This window comes from Monodelphis domestica, chromosome 2, assembly GCF_027887165.1.
Source record: "Monodelphis domestica isolate mMonDom1 chromosome 2, mMonDom1.pri, whole genome shotgun sequence".
Lineage (NCBI taxonomy): Eukaryota > Metazoa > Chordata > Mammalia > Didelphimorphia > Didelphidae > Monodelphis > Monodelphis domestica.
In genome coordinates this window covers 232,656,218-232,671,103 of record NC_077228.1, presented here as the reverse complement: position 1 = coordinate 232,671,103, position 14,886 = coordinate 232,656,218, and the positions used below count along the sequence as shown (strand labels likewise).

The 14,886-nt window shown below is 40.0% G+C and overlaps 1 protein-coding gene across 1 annotated transcript in view; it reads right to left on the bottom strand.

Moving 5' to 3' along the window:
* Positions 1–14,720, bottom strand: part of CEP131 (centrosomal protein 131) — a 53,339-nt gene extending 38,619 nt beyond the window's left edge. The window contains exons 1-3 of the mRNA XM_007482879.3: positions 14,273–14,720; positions 12,783–12,984; positions 5,647–5,735 (exon numbers count right to left, since the gene is read on the bottom strand). Of these exons, the coding sequence (XP_007482941.1) occupies positions 5,647–5,735; positions 12,783–12,968 (275 nt within the window). The 5' untranslated portion in view covers positions 12,969–12,984; positions 14,273–14,720. The remainder of the gene's footprint in view (positions 1–5,646; positions 5,736–12,782; positions 12,985–14,272) is intronic.
* Between the last annotated feature and the right edge of the window lie 166 nt (positions 14,721–14,886).

Here is a 14,886-nt window from a genome sequence, read left to right as displayed (position 1 = left end):
GGTAGGTAGACAGTGAAGTGTATACATATATAAGCACATTGCATGGAACCTCCCAGCTCAAAGGATGAAAAAGAGTCTGCCTTCAGCAAGAATAGTCTCAGGACCAAAAGCTACATAAAGGGGCCTGACCCTATGGAGGGAACAGAAACAGATGACACTTACCTCCCTTCTCCCCACTCTCTCTAAGAAAAAGAGGTGGAAGGCCCTAGATTATTGGAACTACAGGATAGAGGAACAAGTATAGATGGAAGCAGAAGCTATGTAGTTTTAGCTGAAGGAACAGAAATTAGTTCTAGCTTATAGCCCAGTCTGAAACTTGCAGCAAAAGAACCAGAGCAAGAAGCTCAAACCAAAGGGAGGCCTCAAGTTTGGTTACTGAACCTGCAGGACTTTCCAGCTGCCAGACAATGGCTGACAGTAGCAGTCTACTGTTGCTCAGAACCAAACTCTGGTCAAGAACTTGCAGTGCTCAGACAAGGAAGGCAACAATCAGACTTCTCCCTGAATCAGAACACTAAAAGTTTGCAGATTCCCATCCTGACCTATTCCTTAGATTCTAGAAAAATACAACTTTCACACCCCTGCTGAAAGCAGCAGCAAGATCCAAGACAGAAATTCCCTCCAGCTCTAATACCAAGACTGAAGTCAAGAAACAGACTGATGAAATCGGCAGTTAAAAAAAAAAAAGCATACTACCGTATACAAAGTTATTGTGATAATTGGGATGCTTAAGACTTAAACCCCCAAAAAGAGAATGACTCCAAAACATCTATAAGTAATGCATCAAAGGAAAAGGACAAAATGGGCATCAATTCACCTTCAACTTCCAGAATTCCTCAAAGAGATGAAATAAGTTTTTTTTAAAGGTTAAAAAATATTTTATAAATGGAACGAGAGTACTGGGAGAAAAACTGGAAAAGAAATGAGATCTGCTGAAGAAAAAGTTGGAAAGGGAATTATCAGCTGGTAAAATAGATTGAGGAAAGATAATTTAAGAATTAGTGGACTATTTGAAAGCCATGACCACATCATAGTTCAAGAAAACTTCCCAGATCTCTTAGAATCAGAAGCAAAGCAGAACTAGAAGGACTTCACCAGTTACCTCCTGAAACAAATTCCAAAATAAAAACTTAAGGAAATTATAGCTGATACTTCTAACATCCAGAAAGAATTTAAGTAGTAAGGAGCAAGAATTGCAGCCACCCCTATTAAAGGAGTGGAGAACTTGGAATACCATATTCCATAAGGAAAAATATATTGGCCTACAACCAAGAATAAGTTTCCCAGAAAAAAACAAACAAAAAACCTAAGTATAATCTTTCAGGGGGGAAAACAGACTTTTAACTGAAATAAAGGACTTCCAACCACTCCCAATGAAGAAACCAGAGTTGCATAGGTTTACAGGTGTTGAGAGAAACATAAAAAAATATATTGAATGATCAATTCTAAAGTGGTAAATAAGAACAAACTGTTTATATTCTACTATGAGGAGATAATACCTGTGTTTCCTCTGAATCCTATCATAATGAGGGGTCACAGGAGTCTAATAAAACAGGGGTCTTGTGGGTATCCAGGCTTTTGCTATGTTTTGATGATCTTAAAAAAAAAGAAACAAACAAAAGAGAAGAGAATGCACAAGGTGAGGGGAGGGAGAGGAAGTGGGGAAGGGAGGGTAAATTGTTTTAAATAATTACGGTGTGAAAGTAGAAGACTATAAATAAGGGAAGGAGTAGGGGTAGCTAGCAACACTTGAATTTCACTTTCACTTTAACTGACCAAAGAAGGGGAAAATACACATAAAATTGGGTACAGAATGCATTTCACTAAATGGGGAAATAAGAGGAAAAGGGGACAAGGGAGAGTAGCTTGCCTTCAGCTTCTTACTAGGGCAAGAATAGGTCCCAGAATTACATAAAGGAACCTCACCTTGGGCAGGAAGCAGAAACAGATGCTAACTGGAAGCTTTCTTTTCTTCTCTCTCACCAGTGCAAAGTCAAAGATCTAGAGTGAGACTGAGAAAGGGACTTGTGCCTAGGAGATCAACTAAGGAAAGAAGAGGATGAGGGTCCTAGGTCATATGTTGATTGAGGAAGCAGGAGCTATGTGGCTCTAATCCAAGGAGCAGAGACTTAGTTCTAGCTCATAGTCCAATCTGAAGCCTAGAGAAGAAATACTAGGGCAGGTTGTGGTTGAGTCACTCTACTGGAGCTCCAATCAGGGACAAATCCACAGTTATGTTGCTGTGACCAAACACAGGTCAAGAACTTGCAGAAGGAAGATAGATCAAAGTAGAAATTAGCACTAAGTAAAACAAACTTTAATTAGTAAGGTTTGATCTTGAAGAGGGGTTGACAAGAGTTTTGTTTTTCTTTTTCAATGGGGTATTGGAGAAGAGGATGGAATAGAAAGAAGTCAGATTCCCACTCACTGAAAAACAAACACTTAATTTTTAAAAGTTACATGTTGAAGTTATGATATGCTTAAGAGGAAAGCAAGCCAAACTTGAGACATTCACAGTTTCTTTGTATAGAAAATATTTGTTTTCTTTGGTGTTTGTTAAGTTCAGAATAAAAAAAAATTTTTGAAAAGATGACCATTAAAAAAAAAAACAAAATAAGGGGCAGCTGGGTGGCTCAGTGGATTGAGAGCCAGGCCTAGAGACAGGAGATCCTAGGTTCAAATCTGGCCTCAGACACTTCCCAGCTGTGTGACCCTGGGCAAGTCACTTGGCCCCCATTGCCTAGCCCTTACTGTCCTTCTGCCTTGGAACCAATACACAGTATTGATTCCAAGATGGAAGGTAAGGGTTTAAAAAAAAATAACCCATCAATTTCTAAGAACCTCAGGTCCCCTTTTCATTTAATTAAGCCTTGTGATATCAGCTATCAGGTTAGGAATGTTAAATAAGAGGTTAAAACCACTTACTTTATGTATTTTCTACATCTCCTTCCTAGACCATTACAAATTCTAAGAGTTTATCATTCTGCAACTCTCTCAATGATTCTGCTACCCAAGAAAGCAAAAAAGTTGAGGTCCAACAGTATAAAATATTATGGTAATATGCTATCTTAGCCCTTTCTCTCCTATTAATAAAGATCTATTGGGAGAAAATGGAGTGACAAACACCTCAAGTACTACGTATAAGAACCAAATAGCAAGTGAATTTTCGCCTTCCGTCTTAGAGTAGTATTTGTCCATCTGGTCTGGAAAGCCAGATCAGTCAACAGAGTTGTAAAGTCAAGTTCCAGGAGTCTTAAGGGATGTTGATCATTTCTTGGTTACTCCTTACTAATAATTCTGATAAATTCTTTTGCATTCCATCACCAAACGAACAAGACAATCATTCTAAAGGTAAATACAGAGTGGATATTTTCTTGAGATCTTACATTTGGAGACTGGAAAGTTACTTATTACAAGCTTTTAATGCAGATATTTAGGGTGTGGATCAGGTAAGCAGTTTCATATTTTGGGATAATATTCTGGTAACCTGCCTCACTCCCCATAGCAAAAATCATAAAACACTTGACCAAATGGTTCTTGAGAAATACAGAGAATAGACTTCTGGTGAAGGGGAACCTTCTTCTAAATGGCTTCACTAATAGCTTATGTTTATATAGAACTATATTGATAACAAAACATTTCCACATATTAGCTCATCTGATTGTTATAACAACCTTGTGTCATGGCATAAACAAGAACAAGTTTTTGTTTATCATACAAATGGTTCAAATTTATTTTTTAGAGCTGCTCAGCTGGGTAATTCATTCCTTTTTCATAGCATTAGATCTCAAAGTGACAGTGAATATAATGACAGATATAAGGGAGCTATACCATGGAGATGAAGCCTTAATGAGATCAGGAATAAAGAAAAGAATGTCTTCAAGGACACATTTGGAGCTTATCCTTAGGGCTAAAGTACTGGAAAATGGCACTGAGCAGGAGAGGGGTTTGAGACACATCATAAAAAACGTCACTGCCCAGATAAAAGAACCTGTGTGATTTCATTCCTGGGAGTGAATGGGGGTGAAGAATACTGTCATATTTGAGAAAAAGGTCCAAACTCTTAAAAGGCAACATTTATGGAAATCTAAGGAAGAGAAAGGCAGTGGCCTTGAGCACTTAGAAAACAACAAAATAGTTCTGCGTTTGTGAGTTTGCATGTAAAGGTTTTTCATTTCTTCAGGTTTTTTTTAATTTTTAAAACCTATTTGTGCATTAAGTTAAAACTATGGTCAGGATAAAGAACATAAAACAATACAAGGGGCAGCTAGGCAGCTCAGTGGATAGTTAGGCATGGAGTTGACAGGACCTGGATTCAAATCTGGCCTTACATACTTCCTAGCTGTGTGACCCTGGGTGGACCACTTAATCCCAGTTACCCAGCCTCTACTTCTGCAACTAATACTTGTATCAATTCAAAGACAGAAGGTAAGGGTTTTTAAAAAAACACAATAACAGATAAGAAAGCAAGTGAGATATATTTGAGGTATAAACATAAAATTCTTTTTCTACTATACTTGTAAGGGAGATAATATTAGTAGCATCATACCCATTTAAAAAATGAGAAAATTGAGGCTCGGAGCTGTTAACTGAGTTGCCCAAAGTCACATAAACTTAAATCTAGGCTTATTCCTCTATAGCATTCACAGAGTGGTCTTTTCTAGGCCTAGTGACCTGGTTGGCTTGGTTTTGCTATCACCATAGCTCCAAGGGACTATTTTTTCCCAATGTCTAAAAGTTCTTGAACAACTACTGCAGATGTCTCTGCCTTATTCTGGGACAAGAGGCAGCATCTTCCCTCTCTCCCTAGAGGAAAACTTCAATCCTTGGCCCTTAGCCCAGAACTTAATTCTCTAGAGATTCCACAGTTCCTCACACAAAAGAATTCCCTTGGCTTTTGTAAACAATGCATTCCTGAAAAGGGGTGACAGGAAGAAGAAAGACCCTTTCCAAACTGAAAGCTTTAAGAAGAGATAAAAGAAGGGTTCATCAGTCAATATCCAGTTCATCTGGATGAAAAGGCAGCTTTTCAAAGTTCAAATTTTAATTGAACTCCTTTCCCAGTTCATCTCTCAGAGATCACAATATGTAAAGAGTAGGACTACTACTGGATTCTGGATCCCTTTTTCCATAAAGTCAGTCAAAAAGAGAGCCCAGAACAACTCAGAACACATAAACATAATAGGTTTGCAATTGCCATTTGTTTTACAAGCCAATAATTGCCTACATCCATCCCTGAGAGGGAGAGGAAAGAACATCAAGGTAAGAAGACTCTTGAAGCAGAATGACCTTTAATCATCACATTCTTCCACTGTTTCCCCTTTCCAACTCCATACTCTACCTTTTTTTTTTAAGTCAGAAGATAGCAAGGAAGAAAAAAATGCCTTAATCTCCCAAATATATGTTGCTTTTTTTCACCTTGCAGAACAAAACCCTGATGCGATCTTCCTGACAGTGGGACAGAAGTCTAAAAGAGGCAGTTACTTCCTTATCCACAAAATGATGATGACAGCTCTGACATTATTTTGGGCCATGCCACCTAAAGCGAGTGCTCTTTCTTTTTTGGTGCTTGATGGAATTCTCTGGGAAGATGGCTATTCTATTAAAATTAGGAAGGGGTGGGTGGTAGGGAGTCAAGAAGATTACCTGAGGGTACCATTCAACTGCTGGTTGACTTGGGTAGTGCTGCTGGATCTTCGAAGGTTATTGATAGCTCTGGAATTCCCTGTACTCTCCTGGAAAAAAAAGCCAAGCAACAAATATTTATTGAGAATTTATTATATATCCATGACTACAGCAGGCCCTGGAGGGATATAACTATATATTCCTTACTAGAGGGAACTTACAATCTAATTGGAAAACAAACATGAAAAAATTAGGAAACACATGTTAAATACAAATATAATTAAGTGCTAATCATGTAATGGGAGAGGTCAGTGTAACTTAGAAGAACTTTCATGAAAAGCTTCAAGAAGGTGGAGATGTTTAAACTGGGCTGCATAAGGCAGGTAGAATTTTCAGAAGGAAGAGAGAGACAATATTCCAGGTTTTGGGGGGAACATTATCAATAGCACGGAAGTATAAACATGACATGTTTGTGGATCCAATCTGACTAGAACAGAGGGTACATATTGGAGAATAGGAAATTAAGTTAGTTAGGTAGAGGTGGTTGAGTTGACAAAAGAACCTAAAAATTAGACAGCAAAGTCTATATTCAAATAACAAATAACAAATACACAAAAGTTTTGAGCAGGGGAATGATAAGATAAACAGAGTACCCGAAGAAGATTAGTCAGATAGCATTACACAGGAGAAATTAGAAGAGGAAAAAACTAGAGTGGTGAATGGCAAAGGGACCATCAATTAATAATATCTAAAAGTCAAGGAATAAAGTTCTGAATTAAGAATGGTGCCAAGAGGTCTTAAGAGGAGGGAGTGAATGTTAGAAACAATTGTCAGGAGAAACAGGTAGCACTTGGGAGCTTTTCAATAAAGGGTATGAAGGAGGGATATGAGCCAAAACTGACTAAATTTTCAAGTGCAGATAACTATGGTGGTGCCATTGACAAGGAATCTGACAAGGGGTCTTTTGGAAGATCAGGGAAGGGAGACAACGTTGAATTCTGTTTCAGACATATTGACTTTAAAATTAAAAGCCTTTCACTTAGAAATGTCCAAAAGGCATTTCCCTGGAGATAGGGAACAGGTCAGAACTTGACATAAATATCGGGAGTCACTAGGATAGAGGTAATAGTTGGGAGTGGAAAAATGGGGAGTTAGATAACAATTTATAGTGTTTTATGGATTTTTACAAGTGTCCTATAAAGCAAGTCATTCAAATATTATTACTCTCCTCTCAGTTGAGTACTTTATTAAGAAAAATCAAAGCTATTCACCATAAACTCCATTACCTCTCCTTCTCATACCCCTCAACATAAACTCAACAATACTCTTCTTTATTCTAATCTCTGATTAAAAAGGTGATTCTATCCTCATAAAGAACAACTCCTCTATGTATACCCTTGATCCCATCCCCTCCTATCTTTTCTAGCAGATTGTGCCCACCATGAGCTCTGTTGCCCAATACTCTTCAATCCCCCCTACCCCCATTTACTAGGCCCTGCTATATACAAGCACAACAAACCTCTGATACTTGCCCTAACTTCCTTTCCTCTTCCTGCTTTCTAAACCCATTGCAATATGGTTTCTGATCTCAATCAGTCAACTGAAACCTCTCTGTTAAGTCACTAATGATCTCCCAATGGCCAAATCTGATGGCCTTTCTCTTTCTTCATCCTTCTTGACCATTCTGCAGCATCTATTGCTGTTGACTATCCTCTCCTCTTTGGATTTTCATGACTTTTCTTGGCTTTCCTGCCCACCTGACCATACTCACTCTCCTTTGCTGCATCACCATCCATATCTTGCTCCCTAATAGAGAGTTTCCCACAAGGCTTTGTCTGGGACCCTCTTATATTCTCACTCTATATTCTCATTTGGTGACCTCATCAGCTCCCATTGATTCAATGATCATGCCTATGCAAATAATTCATAGATCTATATATTTATCTCTAGTCTCTCTCCCACATTTCAAAATGTCTTTTGGACATTGTGAATTAGACATCCTGCAGACACCACAAATTCAACATGTCTCCCCAGTTCAGGGCCTCTGAACCTCTCACCTGGACTACTGCAATCAGCCCCTAATTAGTTTTCCTGTTCAGGTTTCTTCTCACTTTGACCCATCTTCCATACAGCTGCCAAAATTCAGATTTGACCAGGTCAACCAGGTCAAAAAAACTCCAGTGGCTTCCTAATCAAATGCAAACTCCTTTTTAGCCATATTTAGTTAATAATTAATTAATTAATAATTAAAGTTTTTCAGACCCCAAACTAGCCTTCAGCCTTATTATGCATTGCTCTCTCCCATGGCTCAGGTAAAGGGTCTTCTTGCTACTCTTCTGTGGCCTCAGTGACTCTGTACTAGCTGTCCTCCATGGTTATAATGTCCTCCCTGCTCACCTTCACGTCTTGGAATCCCTCATTTCCTTTGAAAATTAACCACTTTTGGGGGCAGCTGGGTGGCTCAGTGGATTGAGAGTCACACCTAGAGATGGGAGGTCCTAGGTTCAAATCTGGCCTCAAGACACTTCCCAGCTGTGTGACCCTGGGCAAGTCACCTGACCCCCATTGCCTAGCCCTTACCACTCTTCTGCCTTGGAGCCAATACACAGTAGTGACTCCAAGACAGAAGGTAAGGGTTTAAAAAAAAAGAAAGAAAGAAAGAAAATTAACCACTTTCTATATGCGGTCTGTCCCAGTTTCCCTAGCTATATTACCTTCCCCACAAAGTTTATCTTGTATCTCTTTTGCATAGAGCTACATGTGTGTGTGATTTCTTCCCATCAGATGTTTGACTTCTTGTCTTTGTCAATCTCCACCATCTAGCATGTATTTGGCTTTTAATAAATTCTTATGATTGATCACCATTTTACAGACTAGTAAACTGAATCTCAGAGAATAAATTATTTTTTCCAAGTTACAAAGTAAATGGCTGAACCAAGTTGTAAACTTAATGAAGCCTCCTGACTCCAAGCCAAGTAATCTTTCCATTATTACTCTGACTCTCAAATGATTATTATCATGATTTTGAGAAACTGAAGTGTTACATGATCTAAAGCCAAGGTAATATTAGTGTTAAAGGGGAAAAAAAAGGCTTTTGAAGCAGGGAGTTGCTTGGAAAACAATTTATGTACTTGGGAAATCCCCCAAGTGCAATCCAGCCTTCTCTTCTATTCAATTCTGGGTCTAACTCATTGTTCAGGAACAGTGTCTGTCCAAGTCAGATGTACTGATTCAATGGACTAACTGAATGAACAACCTATCCAACTGCACTGCATAGTCACAATCTTGACAACATAAATTCCTTATCAACTTAATTTTGGCCACACACATATGGAATGATAGGAGCTCTCACATTACAGAGGAAGCCCTGTAATTCTAGGCTTCAATTTATTTAAGGCAATATCATGTGCAAACAAAGAGTATTTTAAGAACCTCAAAATTTATTGGGAATCCTTCTTCCATTTAGACTTCGTAAACAATTTCCTCCAAGTCACTGATTGGCATTGAGTTTAAGTTTCCCAGCCTTGCTTGATACTGAAACTTGAGGAGATTACTGAACAAAAGTATCTTTGTAGTTGTAGCTATAAAGGAATCTTATACAATCAGGATTATAAGTCACCCAAGGGTGATGAAAAGGTGCATAAAACCTAAAAGTAGGTTTTACAGATTATAGCATATTACCAATAATGCCTTGCATGACAGAAGTGGAATAATGATAACATCTTAAAATTATATATATAATTTTTTAAAGACTTGCCAAGCATTCTTATTAACAACATCTTTGTGCAGGTATCAATTCCATTTGATCCACAAGGAAACCAAGGCTCTGAGGAGCTAAGTGCCTCACCCCACTATGATGAGGCCTTCCCTTTGAGACTATTTTCCATTTGTACTGTCTATCTCTTAATCGAACATGGTTTTAGAAATTTTGTTTCCTCCATTAGAATATGAGCTCCTGAGGGCAGGAACTATGTTCTTCATTGTCAACCAATGCAGCATGTGTCTGAGGTAAGAGATAAACCCAGGATTCCTGACACAAAGTCAGAACTCTTTCCATACCATTATCTCAAGTAAAGTCAGAAAAGATGATCCAGTCATGTGGCAGGAGCAAATGAGGGATAGCTAGAAAGAAGGCTATAGTGTCACACACCCATCAATTATGACTAAGGAAGACTTTTGGCAGGATGCATAAATGCTCTATGGATGATTTATGAAATGGCACAGCAGACAGGAATCATAAAGGATAAGGTATGAATGATGCCTGGACAGAGGACATTTTGATACTGATGAGACCACAGATCCAACAAAATATCATAAACCAAGAAAGTTCTATGCTAGGTCTTCGTTCTATCTCTATTTTTTTTACCTTGGATCATTTCATCCATTCCCATAGGTGTCTTAAGAAATATATCCACATCTCAATACCCATCCCCAATTACTCCTCAGAAATCCAAGACCATGTTTCCAACAACCTGATAGACATTTCCATTTTGATATCCTGGTAGTCCCTCAAACTTAGCATACTCAAAACTGAAAATTTAACCAGGCCCCCAAACCTGCCCCTCCTCATCCTATCATTCTCTCAATCTCCCAGGACTATAATCTTACATTCATCTTTGAATCTTCTATCTCCCTAACTCCAAACAGCTAATCAGGTGCCAAATCCTGACATTTCCACCTCTAAAATCACTCTCAGAGTCATTCACTCCCCTCACGCTCTTGTCTCATCTCAACCAGACAATTTAAAAGCCTCCTAAGTGGCCTTTCTATTTCCAGTCGGTCTATATCATCTCTCCAAGCATCCTCCCCTCACTACCAGAATAATCATCCTAATGCATGATCACGTCACTCCTCTGATTCCCCACTAAAATACTATAAACTCTTAGCCTCAAAATTCAGGGCTCCCAATAGCCAACCCATATTATCTCATATCACTCCTCTTTACATGTCATTCTACATGCCAGGCAAACTGGACTCCTTTTTTATTGCTATTAGTATTATTATTGTCTACTGTAATTTCAAGTGAATCCCTCTTTTCAGAAGCCTCCTTTCCAATGCAATAGATAGTGTTGGGCTTAGAGTCAGGAATCACAGGGTTTGAATCTTACCTCAGAATTTTACTGTGTGTGTGACCTTGGACAAATCACTTAACATTTCTGAGGCTGGTTACCTTATCTGTAAAATGAGCTGGAGAAGGAAATGGCAAACCACTCTAGTATCTTTGCCAAGAAAATCCCAAATGGTGTCACAAAGAGTCAGAGTTGACTGAAAAATGACTGAACAACAAAAATGAGGATAATAATAGCACCTGCTTCACAGAATAGTTGTAAAGGGACCAAATGAGCTAACATATAAAAAACACTTTGACAAACCTTAAAGTGCTATCTAATTACTAGCTACTGGTATTATTATTAGAAGAAGCTTTTGTATTAAGTCTGGTTTACTGTCTTCCTTTTGGTTTACTGTTAAGAGTTAAAATTTTCCAACACTGAAGCTGTAGCTCTAGTCAAGGACATTTTCAAAATATTAATTAGAATCTAAACTGAGCAGATTATCCATACTAATATAACTCTTGCTTCCCAATGTCATTAACCATATATAATCTTTAGTTTAATTATGACAACTAGTCTATCACAACTTCCCCAGACAATAGGTATCTACATCTGGAGCTACTGAGTACCTACATCTGAGGCTACATTCTGAGGATCAGAAACCCATCTTATGATATAAATACAGAAAAGATGCTCTATAAGCAAGCTAAGCCCTGGCTAATCAGCACTCAAAAATCTTTAAAAACAATTTAAGAACAAAGGCCTCGTTGATAAAGGATTGGAAAAAGGCAGGTGGAGAGGAAGAATAATGATAAATAATATGTGGTCCTTGTCATCAAGGAGCTTACAATAACTATAATATAGTTAACAACTATGTGACCCTGGACTAGTTATGTAACCCCCATTGCCTAGCCCTTACTGCTCCTCTACCCTTCTGCCTTGGAACTGACATTTGGCATCAATTTTTTTTTAACCCTTACCTTCCATCTTAGACTAGATACTAAGTATTGGCTCCAAGGCAGAAGAGCAGTAAGTATCTACTTAATCACCTAACTGCTACCACTCAGTACCAATTCTAAGACAGAAGGTAAGGGAGGCAGGGAGGAAGAAAGGAAGCATTTAAATTAAATCCTGAAAGGTAGGCACAATTTGAAGATGGGAAGAGGAACAGGCATTGGGGATATGGACAATGAGGTAGGAAAACTTGGTATATTTTGTGGGGATAATAGTACAGATTGGCTAGAAAATGCCTTAGATGCATGAATTTTATTTAGTAGTAAAGCAGTAGTAAATAATTGAAGGTATGGAGCAGTAAAGTAACATTCAAATTTACAGATGTGAGAGAATTAACTCAGTTTGTCAGATAATACTTTTATTTTTAACCTATACCTTCCATCTTGGAATCAATACGATGTATTGGTCCAAAGGCAGAAGAGTGGAAGGAGCTAGGCAATGGGGGTTAAGTGACTTGACCAGGGTCACACAGCTAGGAAGTGTCTGAGGCCACATTTGAACCCAGGACCACCCATTTCTGGGTCTGACTCTCAATCCACTGAGCTACCTAGCTGCCCCCTCAGATAATACTTCTAACAGAAATAAACATGAACTTGGGTTCATAAGCTCAGACCCAAAATAGGGCAGCTAAGTTTTGTACAGACTGTTCAGTGGCCACTGACTGCACACCTAAGCCTAGTTAACCACTCAGTAAACATGTACCATTGGCCATGAGGTGAAATGAAACAAATGAGAATGGATATTAAGGCACTGACCATGACTAAAACAAAACATGAGATAAGAAATTAAGGAAAGGTTGAGGCAAATCTCAACAACTTTATGACATTTATAAGCTATAAGTTTGCATGCATTGATATGAATTAAAATAGGAGCAATTTATTTGCCATAAGGGAGTGAAAATAATTATGCTGCAGAAGGGAGGAGAGGCTCATGATACCTCATCTGAGAGTTATCTTTATTCCCCTAACAATCCAGATTTTAAACAACTAACTGAATGTCAATATATGCCTGGTTTTGAAAAAACTCTCAGCCTAGCCTCATTGGAGGGAGTGAAACTATCCTGTAAGACATTCTATAGCTTTGGACACTCACCAGAGCATTTCTCCTGGGTTTGTCTTCAGTGATAACAGAGACAGAACGGGCAATGGGCTTTGCAGGGGATGCACTATTGGGTCGTCTGGACAAAAGCAGGGGAAGGCCTGTCAAGCTCAAGTCCATTCCTTCTATGTTGTCTTCTGGATAGCAGGCAGGGCTACTAGAAGCCCGAGTACTTTTCATTGTGATTACAGCAAACCTAAAGCAAGAAAGCAGATATGAGGAATCACAACAGAAAATCAAATCTTCTTCCTCCAGGAGAGATTGTTACTTGTCCAGGAAAATGTCATCATTTGGCTCTGACTTAAGCAACCCAGCAACACTAAAGTCTGAATTCTATCACAAACTTCTCTAGTGGACATGCATTTCCTAGGAGTCAAAATTAAGATACTTAATTTCTTCCTTCAATTCAATAAGTATTTACAAAGTACTTATTATGTGTTTAGCACTCCTAAATTCTGTCACTTTGCCTTTTTGGGGGACAGCAATTCAGTTTCCATTTGTCATTTAAGCTCCATGATTCAAGGCATCAGAAACTACTACTATCACCAGACAATGCATATAGAGTCCCTCAGTTGTTTCTTCCTGTGCAGTGAAATTTAACAAGGAAACAGTCCAGGCTGGGGTTCTTTCTATAGTTTTTTTCAAAGACATTTGTGATTTGTTTGGCCCCTGGATAGTAGCATAAACACAACCCTCACTATGGAAACCACCATACCAGATTCTTTATTACTGCCCGGAGGCCAGATATACTGAGGCTCAACAGGTGATGGTGGAGGGAAGAGGGGGAGGAAAGGGAAGGGAGGAAAAGAAACCAAGGACAAAAATACCAAAAATTTCAAAAAGCTTAAAATCTTTCACTTTAAGAAAAAGACCTTTTTGCCCACTGCTCTTTTCTTTCCCTGATGTCTTTTGATGGATGTGGAGCCACTTATACAAACAATAAGTCAAAGTCAAGTCAAGAAGAACATATTAAATGCCTGCTATGTGCCAGGCCCTGTGCCATGGGCTAAAATAACAATAGCTAGCATTTATATAAGATTTGCAAAACGTTTTAAGCAAGTTATCTCGTCCTCACTAACATAACACAGAGCCTGGAAATCTTTCACTGTGGAGCAAAAGAGGGGAGAGCCGTTCAGGTCAAGAGAACACAGACCAAGGCCAGGGCACATAAATGAAATTAATCACTGGTCTGTCTCTGCATAATAGCTGAGATCACAGATGCGGGTTATCTTTTCATTCTATTTTTTCTTTTCTTTCGTCCATACAGTAGGTTCTATTCACCACTCCTCCCCCCTGCAAAGATCTTAGGTTTGCCCAACCTGTGGCTATTTCACATCCTTTTACTTAAGAGCTTAACCCCCACCACCACCAAAGGAAGGTAATCAGCTTGCACGCTACGCCCTCACCCTGGGAGGCGGAGGTCTCACCCTCCACAATCATCCCCCTCGGCCCCTCAGCACCTCTGGACTCCAAGTAGCCCTTACCTGCTCAGCCCTGTAGCGATGCAGGAGCCCGGGGCCGAGGAGGAGAAGAAAGGACACCCTCCCCTTCCTTGTCCTCGGGTGTGGCGGAATATGAGCCAGAGGAGAAGAGGGGGTCCAAACTGGCCCCCCACGTTCCTCTTCTTTCCCTCGACCCCACTGGAGCCCGCCTGCGGTCAGGTTCCACAGCCCCAGGCCTGGTTCGGGGGGCACTCTCCAAGGGAGATCGAGTCTGGCCGGCGTGGAACCCGACCTTCCCCCTGCGGTGTCTCCTCGAGCCCGGCCCGAACAGCAGCTCCCCGCCGAGAAGCCCCCACCCCCCGGGAACAATGAACCGGGGCGGGAGAGGGGTAACGGGGGCGACAGGCGAGCGGAGGAGGTGGGAGGAGGAATAGAGTAGCACTGGCAGCTAGCAACTCGCCAGGCACCACCCACCGCGTCAGACCCTCCGAGCCCGCCCTCCCTCTCTTTTCTCCCTTTCCATTGGCTGAGGCCAGGCCGCTCTGGAGATCCCAGGAATTCACTGGCCAGTTCTGCAGTCTATTGGGAGGCCACGGGGGCGGGAGAGGCACGCAAAGAGGGGAGGACCTGCAATTGGTTGAGGCAGAGGAGGCGTG